A 20,384-nucleotide genomic window follows, 5' to 3' on the forward strand; every position below is an offset into this window, starting at 1 on the left:
GGAGCGCGGCATGGGTTTGAGGTGACAGCGCTGAGTCGGCCAGACTCGGCCAGGCTGAGGACAGGGGAGGTGCCTGTGGTTGTACACGCCTGAAAGCTCAGCAGAGAGAGTGTGCATTAAAAGTCACCTGCACACCAAGCCATTGAAACTTGGAAGAAAGAGGGAAGGAGACTGACCAGCAGTGAATGGGGAGTGAGGGCCACAGAACATTCTGGTCCTGTGAGGAGAGGTCCGGGAAAGGGTCTCCGGCCTCAGCCGGGAACGAGGGCCCTGAGCCAGAGCAGATGTGTTGGCTTGGTGGAGTGAGTGGTGGGAGAGGCAGCCACAGTGGGGGCTGGGGGACTCAAAGGGGGTCTCCTGGACCGGCCCCGGGACACTTACCCTCTCTGCTTTCTGTCCAGGTTTGGCAGCAAGGAGGAGTACATGTCATTCATGAACCAGTTCCTGGAGCACGAGTGGACCAACATGCAACGCTTCCTGCTGGAGATCTCCAACCCCGAGACCGTCTCCAACACGGCCGGCTTCGAGGGCTACATCGACCTGGGCCGCGAGCTCTCCAGCCTGCACTCGCTGCTCTGGGAGGCCGTCAGCCAGCTGGAGCAGGTGCCTGGCCCCACGGGCTCCAGGGGGGACAGAGCCGGGCCAGAGGTAGCTGCAGAGCTCAGGGCTGCCCCTCCTTCTGGACTAACTGTGGGGGTCAAAGTGTTCGCCTGCCTGGGTGCCAGAGCCCAAGGTTCCAGCCCAGGCCCTGTGAGCATTGCCCTCAGGGTCCCTGAGCCCCTTTCCCTTGATGGACAGTGTCCCATTCAGTTACCAGCACCAGCCACGGGAGCCCACTTTGCCCACGGGGGCTTTAGCTGTCCACACTCAGCATTGAGTGTGTGAAGGTGTGCCCCCTACCTGTGAGAAACGTGATCATCTTTAGCTGCTTCTCTGAAAATATCCTCGTTCTAGGTTTTAAGGCCACTGATGTGAAAAAGATAGACACTGAAGATGCTGCACCTCCACACGTCAGGCAGGAAGCTACAGGCCTTTCCAGAATTACCCTTGACCATGAGTTGAAAATCTGATTCCCTAGACATGTCTGATCCTGCTGCGGCCGCCTGGCCTGCGCCCTCGGTGGCCCGGGGTTCCACTGTCGCCCCAGCAGCCCCAGCCCACACCGCAAACAGTCCGGTCAGGATCCACTTCCACAATATCTGTTGCTTCCCCGGGCTTAAAGAGACCACTTTACAAACGTGGTTACTGCCTGAACAGGGATGGAAGGCCTCCTTGGTTCCGTCCCATTCCCTAGAGGTGACCACTCAGGGCACTCCAGTGTGTAGCTTTCTAGATATGTCTGCATGTGTGTTAAGTACCCATGCATGCACAGAGTTCTTTTCCGTTTTTGTTTGTGTTGAAGTGAGCACTGCTAAGTGCATTTCTCACCTGGCTCTGTTGTCCTCTTTCCGTGTCACTAGGGGCTGCGCCGCCGTTGTGGCCCCTCGGATGGCCGCAGGCTGTCCCGCATAGGAGTACACATTTCACTAGCCCCTGTTGCGGACACACGGGTTAATCCCCGCGTCTTGTTGCTGCGGTCGTGTCTGTTCGCTGATACCCACTCCCCTTTGGCTCAAGAGACACAGGGCAGGAAACGGCAGTGGGGCCAAGGCCCTCTCTTTCTCCACTGCTGCCAACACCAGTCACTCTAACTGCCACTGCTTACGGCGTCCCGTGCCTGCCTCCGACACCCACATCTGCACAAGCAGGCAGGAAGCACAGGAGATGGCAGCCACCGTCACAGCTGATGGCAGTGCAGCAAGAATTTGAAATCGAGGTGTTTGCCTCTCAAGTCTATGCTGTTGACTGCATGAGTTTTCACACTTTTTTTGCACAAAACCACGGAAGCCAGTGCATAAGCAGAAGGCCAATCCCAGAAGTCTCTCGGATAGGGAGGTGTTGCTGTGGGAAGTTCTGGGGTTCCTCGTGGGCTCCCCTCTCTGGGGCATGGAGATGGGATGTTCTTAGGTGGAAGGCTTGGACTAGGTCACCATTTCTCCCTTTAGGCCTCTCACCCGCCCCCCCTCCCCCAACCAGAAGTATCTGGGGGGGCTTGGGAAAAATGTTCATTTGCAGATTCCTAGGCTTTCCAGCTCCTTCCCAGCTCTGTTGGGTCTGACAGGTGGGGAGGGTAGGGCAGGGCCTGCCTTTCCAAGTGGCTCCTCAGCAGTGTTGAACCGCAGCAGGTGCAGTGCACTTGGCCTCCCCAAGTGGCGCCCACAGGTCACACCTGCCACTTGCTGTGTATTTGCAGAACATTGTATCCAAACTGGGACCCCTGCCTCGAATCCTGAGGGATGTCCACACAGCACTGAGTACCCCAGGCAGTGGGCAGCTCACGGGGACCAACGACTTGGCCTCCACTCCTGGCTCTGGCAGTAGCAGCATCTCGGCCGGGCTGCAGAAGATGGTGATCGAGAATGATCTCTCTGGGTAAGAGAGGCCAGGTGTACCGGCTGTTGTGGGGTGCGCGTGTAGACAAGGTACAACCTGCCTGCAGTTTCCACTGGGGAGGAGGATGTCTACACAAACGTTTATAAAATAAGCTACTTGAGACTTGAAATGTGTTGTGCAGGCTGTAGGCAGTGAGCCTCCATTTGGGAAAAATCAGGGAAGGCTTCTTGGAGGAGGTAACGTGTTTTGGGCTTTTTAGGAAAAGCAACATTTCCATGGGTGGAAAAGGCATTCTATGTAGAGGAACTAGCACAAACAAAGGCTTGGAGAAAGACAATACATTCTGTTGAAGAACGATCACTAGTCCCAAATGCCTTTAGATTACCCAGGTGTGTGTTAAAAATACCTCTTCTGGTATTTCCTGGGTCTGAATCAGAATCTCCAGGAGTGGCATTCAAGTGTATGTGTTTTCAGCAGGAGTCTGGGTCACTCTGCAAGGCTTTGAGGCTGGGCGCTCCAGAAACTAGGAGAGGTGTTGAGGCCCCGCCCTCAGACTGAGGACAGGGAGGCAGAATGTTCTTGGATGTTAATGTCAAAATGAGGACATTCCTTTGAAAGACTTGGCATGTGTAGTGAACCGTTTGTGCCCCACTCACACACTGCCCTCCCAGGGGGCATCTTGGACCGGCTGGTAAGGCTTATGCAGCAGAGTTGGGACTTGGGTCTTGCTCTGAGGTGGCAACGGCAGCGGGCTCGTAAGCAGGCGAGGGCGCGGACATCCAGAATAGGGTGTGTGGTACACAGGACTGGGGGTGCTTCCCAGCTCCCGCTGAGCCCGGGGGGTCCGTTCACACAACCTGCCAGATGAAGGAGAGCAGGTCAGGTGGAAGGGGACGCACCTTGGTTAAGAGGTAGCCAGGCGCGTGGGTTCTGAGGAGACCTGACCGCGTGTGTAGCACGACAGCCAAAGCCTGAGGCCGGTCTGGGTTTCTCCGGCTCCATTGCCTGCCGGTGTCCAGCCGAGTGGCTGCAGCCTGCCCCGCCCAAGTTCCATCAGTTGGGACTTGTCACTTCCTCTCCATCCCAGGCTCCCCGTTGTTGAAACCCCTGCCCGCTCAGAGCCTGTTTACCTCCCCCAGCCTTCCCTCCACAGCGGACCTGACCCCCCACATTGTGCCTTCTAAGGAGTGGGCTTCCGGGGAGGGGCCAGGGAAGAGGCTGGAAGACTGGGGGTGGGTACGGCTCCGCCTCTGCAGGTGCAGACCCTCCCTGCCTGAGTCACACCTTTGGATCCTCCTCTGAGTCCTTGTTTTTGCCAGGAACACCAGCCCCCGCCTGCCAGTCAGACAAAGGTGGCAGCAGGAGGCGGGGGGGGGGGGGGGGTGCTCACTGGGTCCCCATTCTGGTTATCAGTCTGGTGAGGAACGAGAGGGAAGAGGCAGCAGGGGCCCTTGCGGCTTTGAAGTCAGAGTTCTTAGTGCAGGACCCTTGGATAGCAGAGAGCCACTGCATTGTGGGTTGGGGTTTAGCTAAGGGGAATTTCCCAGAACACTCCAGGCCCCAGCACTCTGTGTCCCAAGATGCAGCTGAGCCAGGAACAGGCGTACCAGACAGCCTGACCTGGAACTAGCAGCGCTGGCCCCTAGAGTAGAGGTTCTGTGCAGGAACGGCCACCCTGGCCACTCAGTCCCCGTGGGGGCTTCTGCCGGGGTCAGCTGCCAGGGCTGTGGTTTGGTTTGCGGCTGGGCCACCGCTCCCAGCCTCTCCCACTTTTGCAGCCCACGCACCTCCTCTCCCCCACCCCATCTTCCCTCCTCCCCAGCCCTGCCTCAGGCTGCCAGGCCCTGGCAGGTCGGCGGGGCGCTCGGTTTGGACCCGCCTTGGCCACATTCACAGTTCTTCTCTTCCCCCTTCTTTCCCTGTGTGTGCTTGTCTCCCTGCAGTCTGATAGATTTCACCCGGTTACCGTCTCCAACCCCCGAAAACAAGGACTTGTTTTTTGTCACAAGGTCCTCCGGGGTCCAGCCCTCACCTGCCCGCAGCTCGAGTTACTCGGAAGCCAACGAGCCTGATCTTCAGATGGCCAATGGTGGCAAGAGCCTGTCTATGGTGGACCTGCAAGATGCCCGCACGCTGGACGGGGAGGCTGGCTCCCCGGCGGGCCCCGACGCCCTCACTGCCGACGGGCAGGCGCCGGCATCGCAGCTGGTGGCCGGGTGGCCGGCCCGGGCGGCCCCGGCGAGCCTGGCGGGGCTGGCCACGGTGCGGCGGGCGGGCCAGACGCCGACCACGCCGGGCACCTCCGAGGGCGCCCCCGGCCGGCCCCAGTTGCTGGCGCCGCTCTCCTTCCAGAACCCCGTGTACCAGATGGCGGCGGGCCTGCCGCTTTCGCCCCGCGGCCTTGGTGACTCGGGCTCCGAGGGCCATAGCTCCTTGAGCTCCCACAGCAACAGTGAGGAGCTGGCAGCTGCCGCCAAGCTGGGAAGTTTCGGCGGTGCCGCCGAGGAGCTGGCACGGCGGCCCGGGGAGCTGGCGCGGCGGCAGGTGTCACTGACTGAGAAGGGCGGGCAGCCCACGGTGCCACGGCAGAACAGCGCCGGCCCCCAGCGGAGGATCGACCAGCCGCCGCCGCCGCCCCCACCACCACCCCCCGCGCCCCGTGGCCGGACGCCACCCGCCCTGCTGAGCACGCTGCAGTACCCGCGGCCTTCGAGCGGACCGCTGGCGTCGGCCTCGCCTGACTGGGCTGGCCCCGGAGCCCGGCTCCGGCAGCCGTCGTCCTCATCCAAGGGTGACAGCCCGGAGCTGAAGCCTCGCGCGGTGCACAAGCAGGTCAGTGCTGTCGTCCGAGGGCGGGCCATCATCCCCCATGTCGCGCTGCTCCTCCTGGTCATCTCACCTGTGCCCAGCTGCCATCCCACGCTGAGTGATGCCGCACGTGGCCCATCCCGCTGGCCTGCCACGCACACCACCTCCCCTCCCCCGGGGGCCACTGGCCCCCGCCCGAGTCCTTGAATCAGGGACAGCGCGGCCTGAGGGTCTCTCTGCCACTTCTCCCAAGGGCAGCAGGGGTCGGGGAGAGAAAGGAGGGAGGGCTCTATCCATCTCCAGCTGGAGGCCTGATAAAGCCCTGCCCAGGGTAGGAGTCAACCAGACCCCCAGCACGTCCCCCCCACCCCCACCCCCCCCACCTTCGTGTCTCAGCTGGCCTCCAGGGCTCAGCTGCTGGGGCGAATGGTGTTCCTGTCACCCTGGGGCCGCACACAGTATGTGGGACAGATGTGTTGTGACTTGCATGACCATCTGCCTGGCCGAGCTCACTTGCTCTCACCTGGGCGGCAGAGAGGGGTGCTTGGGCCACCTGGGCTCTTGACTCCACCTCAGGCCGCCGTCGAGAATGGGAGTTCCTGAGTTGGGGGTGGTATCGGTAGGCGCCTGGCCAGCTGGAAACCCCCTGCCCCTGCCATGCCTCTGAGCCACTTGTCCCCGTGACTCACCTCGTCCCACCCCCCTGTTCCCTCCAGCCCCTCACGGCTGTGTTTCATTGTAGGGCCCTTCACCCGTGAGCCCCAATGCCCTGGACCGCACGGCCGCTTGGCTCTTGACCATGAACGCGCAGTTGTTAGAAGACGAGGGCCTGGGCCCAGACCCCCCCCACAGGGATAGGCTAAGGAGTAAGGAGGAGCTCAGCCAAGCAGAAAAGGTAAAGCCGGACCCTGGCAGTGTGGGGCAGGGCGGGGCTGCCTGCCCGACAACATTCTCTCCCCTTGAGCGCTGAATGAAGGGTGCTGCTTCTTCCTGTGTATGGCTAGTCCTCTCTCAACCATTGGTCCCCCATGAGGACGGCAGCCAGTGGAATCTGGAAGTAGAAGCAGCAAGAAGGGCTTAGTTCAGAGCTGAGGATTCCTGTATAGGCTGCACACGAGACTCACTGGAAGTTGTACTGAACCCAGACTCCCAGGACTCGGTCCTCAGACCTCTGGGAGGCCCCTTCCCTGAGTGACCGGGCAGCTGAGTTTCTGAGAGTGCCGGACTTGCGGGCTGGGGGATGCCAAAGAGGCACATGGAGACCGTCGTGGGGCGCTTCGTGCATGAGCAGCAGAGAGGTGTGGGTCCCCAAGGCAGCCGGGAGGGCTGCCCCCCAGCCAGGCCCCCCCCACTCTGGGTTTGTGCCTAGCCAGGGCCTGAGAGAAAGAGCCAGGGTGAAGGGGTGGGGCCAGACTGCTACTGCGAGGCTTGCTTCCCCCTAGGGAGAAAAAATGGTTCTAAAATATCCAGATTCCACCCCACCACACACATCCAGCATTTGGCGGGGGCAGTGGGAGGGGCTTCTGTCCTCCCAAATTCTCCCTGCTGTTATGGCACCTGTCCTGGATCCATGGCTGGTTCTCATGTCCCCCTGCAGGCCCAGGTCAACACGGGGCCCCTTGCAAGGCCACCCCAGCATGGCAGCCACATCCCCCGCTTCCCTAGGTGCCCTCGCCTCTCAGCCCCAGGAAAGCCTGTAGCAGCCTCTCAGGCAATTCCACGGAGGTCAGGGTGGCAGCTCTCCCTCCTCCTGGCCTAAGGCGAGGTTCATGTCCATGCTGCATTCCGCCACCTTCCACCATCCCCTTAGTCCACTGCATCCACCTGCTTTCACCATAATTACGTGGAGGGGACAAGGGGATGTGGGGCACAGTGCTCCAAGAGCCAGCGTTTGGCTGGGCAGCAAGGAGAGCCAGCCTTCGCCCGGGCTCCCTGCGTGAGCCGGGCTGGGCTCTGCACGTCTCTGAGACTCCAGTTCCCACTTGTGAATTGCAAGGACCGCCCGGACCATTTGCAGGGGTCCGGCTGCAGCCGGGGTGTCCCCTTTCCTTGCTGCTCCGTGGCTGAACGAGCTCTTGTTTCTCTCACCCTCTCCACTACTAACCCTTACAGGCAAATCCAGGAGGCCTTGTTCCCTCGAGCTCCCTGGAGACCTGGGAGGGTCTTCCCCACCCCTCTCTGGCCAGCTCAGCAAGACTTGGGACGGGCCGAGGTCATTTCTCCCGGAGCCAGGCTCTCTGTGGATCCAGCTTTGCTGTAGGACCTTTGCTTTGAGTTGGGGCTGGTCTCTCACCGGTCTCTGGATTTGCCGCCTCCTAACCTTTGGGCAGTCCTTTGCTGAAGTGAATTAGGCCTCCGTTGCCTGGGACTCAAGGAGAGGCTCTTCCTGCCTCCTCCAGCCCCCATACTGTCATGGCATCCTGGCCCCCAGCCCCTTGATTCTAGCTTCAGCCCCACCTGCCTTTAACCTCTCTGTCTCCCCCTTACTTCCCCACACCATGCCCTTGCTTTAGTTTCACATAGAGGCTGGGAGGCTAGGACCTTACCCCACTGGTCAGTCACTCTCCACGTGACCGGGTCACCTTGCCTTCTGGGCCTCGGTTTCCCTTCCTGTAGAGCCCCTATCTCTCAGGATGCTGTCAGGTCTTAATATATCCAAGAGTGTTTTTAACATTTGTTTATTGTATTAATGACGACAACAACAACCTCAGTGCCCTAGTTAAACCGTTACTTCCGAGATCTGGGTGTGAGTCTTCATTCCCTCACAGCTGTGAGGCCAGGCTGCAGGGGTGGGAGGTTGAAGCGGAGAAAGCCCCGGGTGGGGACAGGCCTTGCGTGTCACCGCCACCCCTCTGGCTGGGCTCCTGAGGAGTCTCCGAGCTGGGCTCCCTGCTACCCGTGCTCCCGCTTGGGCTCACGAGGTGTGCTCTTTGTCCTGGGTGCTGTGCCCCTGGCACGCCGCCCCCCTGGCAGGACCTGGCCGTGCTGCAGGACAAGTTGCGGATCTCCACCAAGAAGCTGGAGGAGTACGAGACCCTGTTCAAGTGCCAGGAGGAGACGACGCAGAAGCTGGTGCTGGAGTACCAGGCGCGGCTGGAGGAGGGTGAGGAGCGGCTGCGGCGGCAGCAGGAGGACAAGGACATCCAGATGAAGGGCATCATCAGCAGGTGAGAGCAGCCGGTTCTGGTCCCCCGCACACAGAGCAGGCAGGCCGTCCTCCTGATGAGGGGAAGGGCTGATCAGCCGCAGGATGAGCCAAGGGTGGAAGGAGGAGAGCGTCCCAGGCAGTGGGGACAGCATGGCACACGTGTGGCGTTAGGCAGCCTGGACCGCAGGAAGCCCTACCTGGCACAGGGTGCACTGATGGTGGAACTCGAAGTCGGGCGTGGCAGGAGTGAGGTCAGACAAGGCCCTGTAAGGAGTCCTGTTTTCTTGGTAAGCCCTGTCAGGGGAGCTAGGATTGGGGGCGCCTTGAAACACAGTGAGGACCCAATTCTGGGCAGGAAAAGTCGGCATAAATGTCATTACATTCGGCGGGTGAAGGTGGGGGGGGGGGGCGGAGGAAGGCAAAATATCCCCCAAGTTTCTACCAAGAGCGTCTGGGTGTCTTGGTGCCAGTTGCTGAGATGAGGGTCTGGGGAGGGGAGCAGTTGGGGTGTCCCAGCCATTCCAGTTTAAGGTGCCCTTGGGTTACCTGGGAAAGATTTCCAGGGAACCATTGGCTCTGATGCGGACTCTCACCTTTATTGATGGCTTCGATGACATCCTGTGTTGATTTTCTCTCTCTCATTCTCTCTCTGTCTCCACCCATGGGTAGGGCGTCTGTAGGCAGGGAGCACAGTGAAGGTGTAGCGTCCCAGCCATCCCACAGCGTCCCGATCGTGAAGTTCACGTCTTTATGACAGTAATACAAGGTAGCAGAGGAAATAGCGTGGACTTTCTAGCTTGTTTTCACGGCATAAGAGCCTGTCAGCTGGACAGATTTAGTAGGTGTGCCATACCCAGAAGTTTCCCCACCTGGCCTCATGTTTTGTCCACTACAGAAACCCTTTCCGGATTCTTCCTACTTAGACTACCCGTTTCTCTGCTCCTAATTACTGTTTGTTTCACATACCTATGGGTGTGTTCATTATAAAATGGTTAACGTGAGCAGAGATCCTGTAACCAGAGTGACTGTTAATCCACTGTTCACTTGACAGCCAGCTCTGTTCTTTGTGTGTGTGGTTCCGGGAATGGAAATGCTTCTCAAACTAACCACCTCTTCCTCATTGTATCTCTTCTCTGAGGAGCGTGTGGTCTCTGAATTCAGTGGCTTACTTAGCGCATTTATTTCTACTAACTATCACAGTGTATTTCCTCCGTAATGGAAATGTCAAATTAGATCAGTTTGGTTGCTAGCATTGTTTAACTCTAGATTCTTACCAGTTTTTGTGTCTACTTGTTTACCATTCTATCACTATTTGGGGAAAGGATATTGAATGTCTAATCATAATATGGATTTGTGTATTTCTCTTTTCTATTGTTTTTGATTTATGTACACTGAAACTCTGCAACCACATCTAGGATTGTTACGTGCTGGTGATGAACTGATCTCTTTATTATCATAACATCACCATCTTTATCCCTCATAACATTCTTTGTTCTGAAATCTACTTTGTTTGATGTTAATTACAGGTGTCTCAATTTATTTTGATTAATATTAGCCAGGTGTATCCTTTTTTATCCTTATACTTTTAACCTATTGGTGTCTTTCTATATAAATGAATTTCTTTTATAGACACCTTATTGGTTCTTGCATTTTATCTAATCTGACAGTTTCTGCCTTTTAATTGGAGTGTTTAGACCATTTACATTTAATGTAATTATCAATATAATTATGTATGAATCTCTTATCTCGCTACCATTATCTATTTGTACCATCTGTTTTGTTCCCTTTTTCCCCCGAACTCTTTTGGATTGAGCATTTTTTATGATTGCATTTTATCGCTTATTGTCTTACTAGCTATGTCTCTGTTGTCACTTTAGGGCAGGAGTTGGAAACTTCCCATAAGAAGGCAGATAATAAATATTTTAGGCTTTGCAGGCCATATGGCCCCTGTAAGTATTCAACTCTGCTGTTGTAGCAGAACTATGTGTGTGGTGTGGCTATTTACAAAAACAGGCAGTGGGCCCAGTCGGGCCCTCATTCTCAAGCTATAATAGTAGCAATTCTGTCATCATTTTTGTTCCTTTGTACTTAAGCTATCTTTTTCTCTGGCTGTTTTTAAGATTTTTTTTATCGCTGATCACCGATAATTTGATTATGAGGATCCTTGCCTTAGTTTCCTTCATGTTTCTTGGGTTTGAGCTTTTGGCTCTGTGAGTCCACCATCCTGCTTCCCCAGTCTCTTTCCTGGGAATCGCATCACACTTCCGTTAGGCTGCTTTATATTGTCCTACACTGCACTGATGCTTTGTTGTTTCCTTTTTTCCCTTTTCTTTCCTGCCGTGTGTTAGATCATTTCTGTTACTGCGTCTGCAAGGTTACTAATCATTTCTTCTTCAATGTCCGATCTGCTGTTAATCCTATCAGTATTTTTTTCATTTCGTTTCAGATACTGTATTTTTCACCTTCAGACTTTCAGCTTGGTTTAAATTCTATTTCTCTTCTCATCATGCTCCTGCTTTCCTCTATTTTCTCAGCCATGTGGAATGCATTTACAGTAGTTTCAGTGTCTACTAATTCTGTCATCCGTGACATTTCTGAGTCTGTTTTTATTGATTAATTTTCTTTCTGGTTATCCGTTACACTTTCCTGCTTCTCTGTATGTTTGGTGATTTTTGGTTGGATGCCAGACATTGTGACTTTTGCTTAGGTGTGGAATGTTTTGTGTTCTTTTAAATGTTTTTGGGCTTTGTTCTGGGACACAATGAGGTTATTTGGAATTAGTCTGATTCTTTTGAGGCTTACGTTTAAGCTCTGTTGGGGTGGGTCTGGACAGCTTTTAATCTAGCCTAATCTGACTCCATATTGAGGCAGTTTCCTTCTGAGGATTCTGCTTTATGCCCCTGTGTTAGCACGTCTTTCTACCCTGCCAGGTAGGAATATTAACTCTTCCTGGGGCTGTTTTGTTCTCATGTTTCAGTGGTGCATGCAGACCAGTCCTCAGCCAGAGACTCAAGGGGAGCCCTCAGGATATATGTGGAGCTCTCTCTGTGTCTTCCTCTTCTTGGGTATGGCCTCCCTGGGTCTCCTCTACTCCATGAGATTACTTCCCTTCTTTTTTTGTTTGGCCTGGACACTCCAGGCCGTGAGAGGGGCTCAGCTCGTGCATTCCCTTCTCTTAGGAGACACTGCCAGTTGTTCTGTGTCTGGACGCCACTTTTTCATACATTTCATTCGGTTTTCTGGTTTGTTTATTGTGGTCACTGTTTGACGGCAAAAGGGTAAATCCAGTCCCTGTTACCCCACCAGCCAGAAGCACACGTCTCTCCCCTTCTGACTGACACCATCTAATGCCCGTCTTCTCCCTATTCCTCCCTTCCCCCTTCTTACAGGCTTTTCTCAATGTCTGATCTTTCTGTGACAAGGAACCCCCCCTTGGCATGGCCCCACACCCCTTCCTCCTGATCAGTGCTCCCCAACCGCTGATCCCACCGACTTCTCACAACAGCCCTGCGGGTACCTGCCCCAGCACCGTTGACCTCTCTGTGCACCTTCTGTGACAGGCGCTCAGTGCTCACCCAGGGGTTAGGGGACCGCTCTGCTGGCCTGGAGAAGTTGTGCAGGTAGAGAGGGGGATGAAGCCTTGGGAGTAGGTGAGCTTGTCTGGAGAGCAAGAGCGGGGGCTTGGACAGACCCCAGTGGAGACATGCTGGGAGCAGGCAGGACAGGCATCTGCAGAGCAGTAGCCTTGGGGCTAGGAGGCAAACCCAGAGAGCGTGGGGTCCGGAAGCTAAAGGATGAGCATCGGAAGGTGGGTGTCATCCGCAGTGATTGACAGGTGTGTGAGGGCCCGGCAAGGTGAAGCCAGAAAGGGTTTCAGGGAGGGAGCAGCTGGCAACAGACACACACATGCCTTAGTTCTGAGCCTCTGCAGACGGTATTCCTCCCGTCTTCCCTACGCTTACCCATATTCAGACTTGCTTGTCCCTCAGATGTCCAGTATGTGCTCCCACCCTCCAGCGCAGTTGCCTACTTCCTCTTCTCTGTTCCCATAGCCTCTAGGCTATTGTCTGCCTGTGTCCCTGCTGCTCTGTGAACTTTTTGAGCGATGGAGATCTGTACTTTTCATCTCGCTACTTTGAGTGCCTGGTACCTCTTGGCACGGCCTTGGCACGACTCTCCGCCGAGTCGGCGGAGAAAGCCCTAGAGCCCTTCAGGGTTTCGTCTTCCCGCCTGTGCCATGGGTCTTACGGCATTACCCCACCTGCCCTGCTCTGGGAGGCGGTGAGGACCTAACCACCACCCCCAACCACCGTGGCTCCTGGAAGAACATCAGGAAATGGGCAGCTCCAAGGGTTTCTGGGGGATCTGGGAACAGAGTCTGGAGTGGGTAAAGCATAAGGAAGAAGTAGACCCAGCTCATGTTGCCTGTTGGAGGCCAGCTGGAGGGGCTCCCCTGCTGTGTCCCCGCTGTGCAGGTGTGATGGCTTCTTCCCACAAGGTCCCATGCCCCACACCCCCACACCCACCTCCTCACCTCCCTCAAGTGCCAGCTCGACTGTCCTTGTGTGTGGTCACAGGTTGATGTCTGTGGAGGAGGAGCTGAAGAAAGACCACGCTGAGATGCAAGCAGCTGTAGACTCCAAACAGAAGATCATCGATGCCCAGGTGGGTTCCGGCCCTGTGCTCAGCCATAGGCGTTAAAGGACCTGGGTTGGGCAGCGGGTGACTTTGAGATCTCTACATCCTCATTAATGCCCCCCACTGTAAAAGCTGAGGAGGAACAGGAGGCCAGCGTCTCTGGTCTGGAAAGTCAGATTTGAAGGTCTCCGTGGACCACACGCTCATGGGGACAGGCTGTGAAAGTGGTGGGGCAAGTCCTTCCCTACCGGGACGACTTGGTGGGCACTGCCTTTCCCCAAGGATACAGAGCAAGGACTGGAAGCGGGTGGGAGGGGAACGGGGATGGCTTCAGGTGACAGCAGGCTGGGCAGATGGAGCAGGGGGGCTCTTATCTGTGGTCCCCAGCTGCATTGAGAGATGTGGCACATAAGAGACTGCGGCCACCATTCTCCTTCACTGCACTGTTTCCTCTCACTCACCCGGGAATAGGACCAGGCCTTGGTCAGACTGTAAACAGCACAGGCTGACCAGGAGCTGTGACCTCTGTGTCACACACTCGCACATGCACGTGAGCCAGGGCGCACACCCTTGGGGCTCAGGTGGCTGACAGGTGACACCACTAGGGCTGCTGTTTGGGTGAGCAGCAGTGGTGTGAGAGACGTCGTCAGAAGGCAGGCTCTAGGAGGTCTCTGTCAGTGACGTGGAGGCCTCCTCCTCTTCCTCCTCCTCCTCCTCTTCCTCCTCCTCCTCCTCCTCTTCCTCCTCCTCCTCCTCCTCCTCCTCCTCCTCCTCCTCTTCCTCCTCTTCCTCTTCCTCCTCCTCCTACCCCCGGCCCCCTCCCCACCTCCTCCCGGCCTCCTCCCTGCCTCCTCTCAGCCTCCTAGCCTCCTCCCAGCTTCCTCCCTGCCTCTTCCCAGCACCCCCCCTCCCCCTCCCAGTCCCCCACCTCCTTCCCACCTCCTTCCCACCTCCTCCCTGCTTCCTCCCAGCCTCCTCCCAGCCTCCTCCCCAGCACACCCACTGCCCCGCCTTTTCTGCCCTTCACACTTAGTGTACTCCTGGTGCCCCCACCCCGTCTCCTCCCAGCACCCCTGGTGGGCACACTTAGCCCCAGGGAGACCCCTGCCCCGGTACAGCCCCCCTTTGGCCCAAGGACCCCTCCCGTGGCCCCAACTAATGCCCCGTTTGCCCCCAGGAGAAGCGTATCGCCTCACTGGACGCCGCCAACGCCCGCCTCATGAGCGCCCTGACGCAGCTGAAAGAGAGGTACAGCATGCAAGCCCGTAACGGCGTCTCCCCCACCAACCCCACCAAATTGCAGATTACCGAGAACGGCGAGTTCCGAAACAGCAGCCATTGTTAACCTGCCCGAGGAGGGAGGACCGTGGTGGCCCAGAGCAGGCCTCGGCCTGGGGCCTGGGGAGGAGTGCCCCCACAGTCGCAGCCTCCCGCGCAGGGGCAAGGGGGTGCCCAGGCCTCCTCCCCTTCCCTCCGCCTGCGGTCCAGGAGGTGCCGCACGGGGAGCCTGGACAGACTGACGCGGCGTGGGCCCGCTCCCCTCTCTTCTGGCCCGAGAAGCGAGTTCGGTGCAGGCCGGAGAGGCCTGCACGCTGGGGGTGGGGCGGCCTGGGGGGAGCAGGGGGCCTGCCAAAGTACGTCTCCGTCGGTTACTGAGTTTGGTGTGTGTCACCTTTCTTCCTTGACCTGGCCAAGTGCATGTACCCCTTCCCCCTCCCCAGGGAGAGAGCGCCCGCAGGGCAGAGGGTTAGAGAGCTAGGGGCCCAGGCCCCTGCCCTGAGGGACTTGTCCCTTAGTTCCAGGGGCGGACGGACAGGCTGGTCGGCAGGCAGGGAGAGGGTGGGGAGGACGGAGCTGCCGGAGTACCTGTCCTGCAGGGCTCCCCCGAGCCCCTGCCACTGCATGCGGCCTGTCCAGGGACCTGCCTGGCTGTGAGGAACCGAGGATTCACCCCTGTACCTGTCCCCAGACTCCCTGCCTCTTCCCCACCACCCCCAACTTCCTTCCTTATTTTGCCAAACAGACCCAGTGAGGATCCTGGCCCGCTCTTCTGGGCCCTCGTATCTGCGGGGAGGATCTGGAGCCTCTCTCACTTGCCCAGGCCGAGGGCTCCCTAAAGCCAAAGATCTGGGCAGAGTTGGCCCAGATGGCACTGTGCCCGATCCCTGCCCTTCTCCCGGGGCCAGTGCACCAGGGCACCGTGGCCCTGCAGGGAGTGGCCAGCTGGTGGTGCTTACCCTGAGAGGAAGGCTGATCTTTCCTGAATGATGAATAAAAGAAATTCTAATGCCAGCAGGCCCTGAGAAGGTGGATAACTGTGATTTTTTTTCCTTTCACAGTATGCATTAGAAACAAAAGCCCGCTTGCTCGCTTGCTGGAACGCAGGGGCCTTTTAAATTGAGCGTGCGCACTGCATGGGAAATAGCGGCCCTGGAGGATGTTAGACTTGCTCCCTCTCCAAGACAGCAGCGGCCTGCACCAGGCCCCGTGTGTGCGGCCGGCCTCCTCCTCACCCTTCCCGGGCCCCCAGCCAAGGACCCAGGCGCTGCAGACAGGAGAGGGGCACATCCCACAGCTGGGGCCGGTTTTCCTCAGCTCTAGGCCGTTCTGTGGCTTCTCAGCCCTCCCTGATCCCCACCCCTTGCGGGACATAGGTGGTCAGGAGCTTGGGTCTGTCTCAGTCCCTCCCTGGTCCCACCCCCAGCCCTGGGGAGTCTCCAGCAAGAGCTGGGCATTTGCCCCCCTCCCCGGCAGAGCCCGGGCTAGGCGAGCTGCCCGAGCTGCCCCCTCTGCCTTGGCCTCAGGAAGCTGAGACCCTGGGGAAGAGCCCTGAGCCCTTCCTGCTGCAGCCAGGGCCACGGTCACCACAGAGCCCACCAGGTCGAGTGCGGGAAGGGTGGCCCAGACCACGCTGCGCTCCATCCTGGCCTCTGGGCAGGGGCTTTTAAATGAAACCTGCAGTTCAGTTAGGCCAGAGACTTGCCGCTGAGGAGAGGGCAGGCCCCTAAGGGTCACAGACCTCAGGAAGGAAGGCCGTGGGGGCTGTGGCCCCGCCCCCACCTGTGGCCACACAGGCAGGGCCTGGCCCCAGTGATGTCCTCTGGTTCGGTCTCATCCCCCCGCTGCCCGGTGAGCCCTCCCCTCCCCCCCACCCCTCCCCCACCGATGCCTCGATGCCTCGTAGAGCAACCTCGGACTGAGCGCCTCTTAGCAATACGGGGGGAGGTTCCCAGGGCCCGGACGGCAGGGCGTAGGAGGCCAGCATGCATGTGGTGCTGGTGGCCCTTGGCGTGGGTGTGAGCTCTCAGGCCGAGAGCCTTATTTACTTAGTGCAAAAACTGTAAAAGTGTACAGACTCTTCACAGATTTTTATCTGAATTGCAAGTCTGACAATTTTTGTAAATGTTCTCGGTGTTCGACTGTAATGTAACTATTTCACCTAATGGTTGTACATAGTCCTTTAGTCCTGGTGCTGCCGAGGGCTGCCCGGGACCGCTGCTCTCCGATGGTTTGTATTTTATTTTTTAATCTAGAACAGTATTGGGCAGGAGAAGGGGGTTTGGGGTTCAGTGTCGGGGTTTCTCCCCACCTGTGGCATGTACCCGTTGGCTTTGCAGCGTGCTGTCTGGGTGGGGTGCTGGGGACACGCACCCTGTCCGGGCCACACAGAACCTGCGTCCCGGGGTGGGGCCAGGGTGCCAGAGGGCCAGAGGGAGGGGGAGTGAGGGAAGGCAGGCCCTGCTCCGGGAAGGTGAGGCCCTGGGCCCAGAGCCTGCTGGAGACGACTGTCCTCCCTGGCCGGCACAGAGAGGCCTGACTTTGCTTAACTTTTATGTTTAGGGTGAAGGAAACTGCCAAACTTCCTATAAGTGAAGACTTTTTTCCGACTGCCCAGAAAGGGGGGGGTTGGGGAACCAAGGCCAGAGCTCCACATGCCCCCCCCTCAACCTCCCCCCTATAGAGTGTCTGCCCCCAAGGGGGGGGATATGGGGTACGCCTCTCCCTGCCGCCCCGCCCATCAGCGGAAGGCAGGCTGTCCAGGGAAACAGCCCCTCTTTTCTACACCTTTGGCCCCAAATCCACCCCCGGCCCCACACCGCCCCCCGCTCCCCCTTTTGTAAGTATGTGAAAAAGAAAACCACGCAAACGTTGGAGTCTTGGCTGGAGCCCCTCCCAGCTGCGACTTTGAACTGTGTAATAATGTACAGAGAAAGTTGTTGGTGTTCTAAGACTGTGTGGCTGTGCAATTTCTGTACATTTGCAATTAGAAATATTAAAGATTTATTTAGCTATTTTAAACCTGACTCGCCTCCATTCAGCTGCATCTCAGGAGATTTTCTAGGCGGTGACTCTTGAGTTGTGGGTCTGTATTGACCTTTAGCAAGGGACTGGCCCTGGGGTTCCCTCCCGTGGTACCTGCAGACAGGGGAGCCCTCCCGGAACCGGTAGTGGTGTTGGTCTTGGCTTACCGAGTGACCTGAGACTGTTTCCCGTTGGGCAGTGGAGCGTTGCCTTCCCAGGGCCCTTCCCGGGCTCTGACCAGCTCAGAAGGGAGCTCTTTGCTGGTCCCACACCCCCAGGGGGATGGCGTGGCCCCCGCACTCGCTGCAGGAGATACCGTCTCCTGCCAGGCTCTGCTTCAGATGCCTTCCCACCCACTAAAATCTGACTCCAGGGGAGAGGGGAGAGTTTGGCCCATGTCCCCAGCAGGTCATGGCTGAGCTGGGCTAAACCAAGCTCCTAAGGCCTGGAAGGCCCCAATTCATGAGGCTGTCACAAGCCAGACCCACTTGCAAGGCCAAACCCAGGGCCTCTGAAACAAGCCATCCCCCAAACCCCTTCGTCTGCACCCATGCACGGGGACCTTGCAGCCCTGGGTCCTACTCAGCAGGTCCCAGGCACCACCCAGTAACCCCTAGGGGTCAACACCTCTCCTGTTGACACATGGCTAAGAGGGGGCCCATCCGGGCCTCAGCCCAACCCCTCGGAAACGACACAGGCACAGGAGCCCGGATACTCTAGGGGGCGGGGATGTATCCAGTCAGATCACCCGATGGAGACCTTGGTCTGTCACCTACACAGGTGTCTCTAGCTCATGCCAGGGACTTGGGCCCTGGCTGTCCAGCACTCCCAGAGAGAAAGCCCACGGGCGCTCCTGTGCTCATCCTTGAAGGTAATGGGAGGGCTGGTTCAAGAGCAGAACGGCAGGATGGCAGGGGGTAACAGAACCACAATGTCACTGTCTACACACTCCAGCCTGCCCTTGTTCCTGTTAGCCCCGGGTGACTCCAAAGCCATGTGGTTCTGGGGGCGGCGGCCTCCTGCTCCCCGAACCCATGCTCACGCCTCGCCTCAGCCACTAGGAAACGTTATCGCCCCTCCCCCACCCGCCCACACTGCCACCTGCCTGCCCAGCGCTCCCCTGGCTGTGCCCCTCCCTCCACCACGGCCCTCTGGCCTCTGACTCTCAACCTCTGGTCTCTGGTGAGGACCCCTTCCTCTGTCCCACCCTCCCCATTGTCTACATTAACACCCACACCCCCACTCCCTGCATTAGACGGACCCCTTCCCTCCCAGGGGCCTTCTCTGTGTCTTTACCGCCTTCCCCACCAAGCTCAACCCCTGTGGTCTCCCTTTTTAGCCCCCTTTTCGGCAATATTCTTTGATCATATCAGCCCTGGGATTACCCACAGCCCATGCTCTCTGGGCGGCCGAGCAGAAGAAAACACCCCAGTTCGCACCGACCCCTGTGGGTTCTGTGTCCCTTTCCTGTTTTCCACTACAAGTAACCAGACCTTCACCTCTGCCATCTCCCGAGCCTGACTGCTGCCTGCTCACAGGGCCATCCTGCTGCCCCCCCCCCCCCCCGCAGAAGACTCCCCCATTGACCCAGCAAGGGCCCTCCCCCCACCCTTGCTGCCTTATCACTCCTGAAACTTCAGCTGCACTGCTCTTTCCTGGCGTCTGAAGTGCTGGGTCTCTTTCTACTCACCTGCCCCCAGCTGGGTTTTCTTCCCTCCCCTTCAGCCGAGGCTTGCTGCCCAGGAGACCTCCGTCTCCACCCCCTCACCTCCGTTCTTCAGCCCACTCTTGGCCCGGCTTCCCCTCCCGCACCTCTGCCCCCTCGTTGCCAAGCCCGTGAGTCCCTTCCGAGCTTCCGCGCTGCTGTCCTCCGTCCTCAAGGTCAAGGACCCCCGTCCCTCTGCTGGGGCGGCAACCACGGGAACAACACCGGGTTCAAGGAAGTGGCGATGAAGGAGGCCGACATCGTGTTGACAGAGGGCATCTTTAACAAAGGAACGAAAGCCGTGAGCCTCCGTGTGTGGACTAAGTGGAGTCAAATAGCAAAACCTGAAGATGCAAAGGAAGAAAATCGACGCGAATACAATTACCTTGGAGACTAACACACCACCGGTATTAGTTTATTACAGATCAAGGAGACGATGAGAACCCCGAGGCTTTTAATCATTTATAAGGTTTAATAAAGCAGGGATACCTCGCACTTGCCCTAGAGAGAACATACCTTCTTTCTGAGTATATGTGGAACATCACCCAAAGGTGACTAGAAACCCTCAGAAAGTCGCCCAAAGACACTGTTGGGGCCACATTCTGTGCCTCGAAGCAATAAAATTAGAAACCGTTAATAAATATTTAATCAGGGGAAAAAAAAAAAACCCTTACCATCAGGATGTTTAAAAAAAATAAATATTGAATTAACAGAATTAGATTTTTGGAAGAAACTTGACTTCTCATTAAACAAAGCATATTGACCACACGCATTTGTCTCTTTCACTCCCTGAACACCGCCACCCTGACAGGTAGGGACTGAGGAGATTATCAGAAGTGAATATGAGAGGAGATATCCGGAAACAGAATTTGAAAAGCTTTGGCAGGTGGGAAGGGAGGACGGAGTGTTGACTAGATCAACAGAGCAGGGGGAGAGACAACCGAGGTGTGCTGAACAGCCCAGCCCGAGAGGCTCGGAAGTGGGGGGTCCCAGTGTGGTGGGGGCAGGGCCAGGGCACCAGGTTGGACACAGGGGAACCAGACCCCAGCCTCCTCCCCTGTTCTGCACAGGTAGGAGACTTCTCTTTACCTTCTCATCTCCTTGGAAGGGACTGGACATTTGTTCTCTGGAGCAATCAGGGTAGCAACCTGTGCTCCAGACCCGGGGACACCAGACAGAGCAGAGGGCTCTGTGAGGTACAGGTCTGCAGGCAGTGGGAGGGAGTAAAGTGAGTTTCTGCCTTCAGGAGTGCTTGTTCCGCAGGTGCCTGCACTGCTCCCAGAATGTCCAGAGCCCATCCCCCAGGCAGCCGACTGGAACATTCTTTGGAAAACACTTCGGAGAAAAGAC

General features: G+C 57.4%; 1 protein-coding gene across 11 annotated transcripts in view; it reads left to right on the forward strand.

Annotated features, from left to right (window-relative positions):
- DAB2IP (DAB2 interacting protein) overlaps positions 1-17,326 on the forward strand; it is a 188,371-nt gene extending 171,045 nt beyond the window's left edge. For 9 of the 11 annotated variants that reach the window (XM_078436529.2, XM_078436527.2, XM_078436532.2 and 6 more), the window contains 7 exons: positions 402-603; positions 2,294-2,472; positions 4,377-5,265; positions 5,984-6,136; positions 8,215-8,408; positions 12,967-13,054; positions 14,205-17,326. In XM_078436529.2, the coding sequence (XP_078292655.1) occupies positions 402-603; positions 2,294-2,472; positions 4,377-5,265; positions 5,984-6,136; positions 8,215-8,408; positions 12,967-13,054; positions 14,205-14,372 (1,873 nt within the window). In that variant the 3' untranslated portion in view covers positions 14,373-17,326. The remainder of the gene's footprint in view (positions 1-401; positions 604-2,293; positions 2,473-4,376; positions 5,266-5,983; positions 6,137-8,214; positions 8,409-12,966; positions 13,055-14,204) is intronic. The other 2 variants (XM_078436530.2, XM_078436528.2) reach the window with 2 other exon arrangements.
- The last annotated feature ends 3,058 nt before the right edge of the window (positions 17,327-20,384 follow it).

Source organism: Panthera onca, chromosome D4 (assembly GCF_046562875.1).
Source record: "Panthera onca isolate mPanOnc1 chromosome D4, mPanOnc1 haplotype 2, whole genome shotgun sequence".
Classification (NCBI taxonomy): Eukaryota; Metazoa; Chordata; class Mammalia; order Carnivora; family Felidae; genus Panthera; species Panthera onca.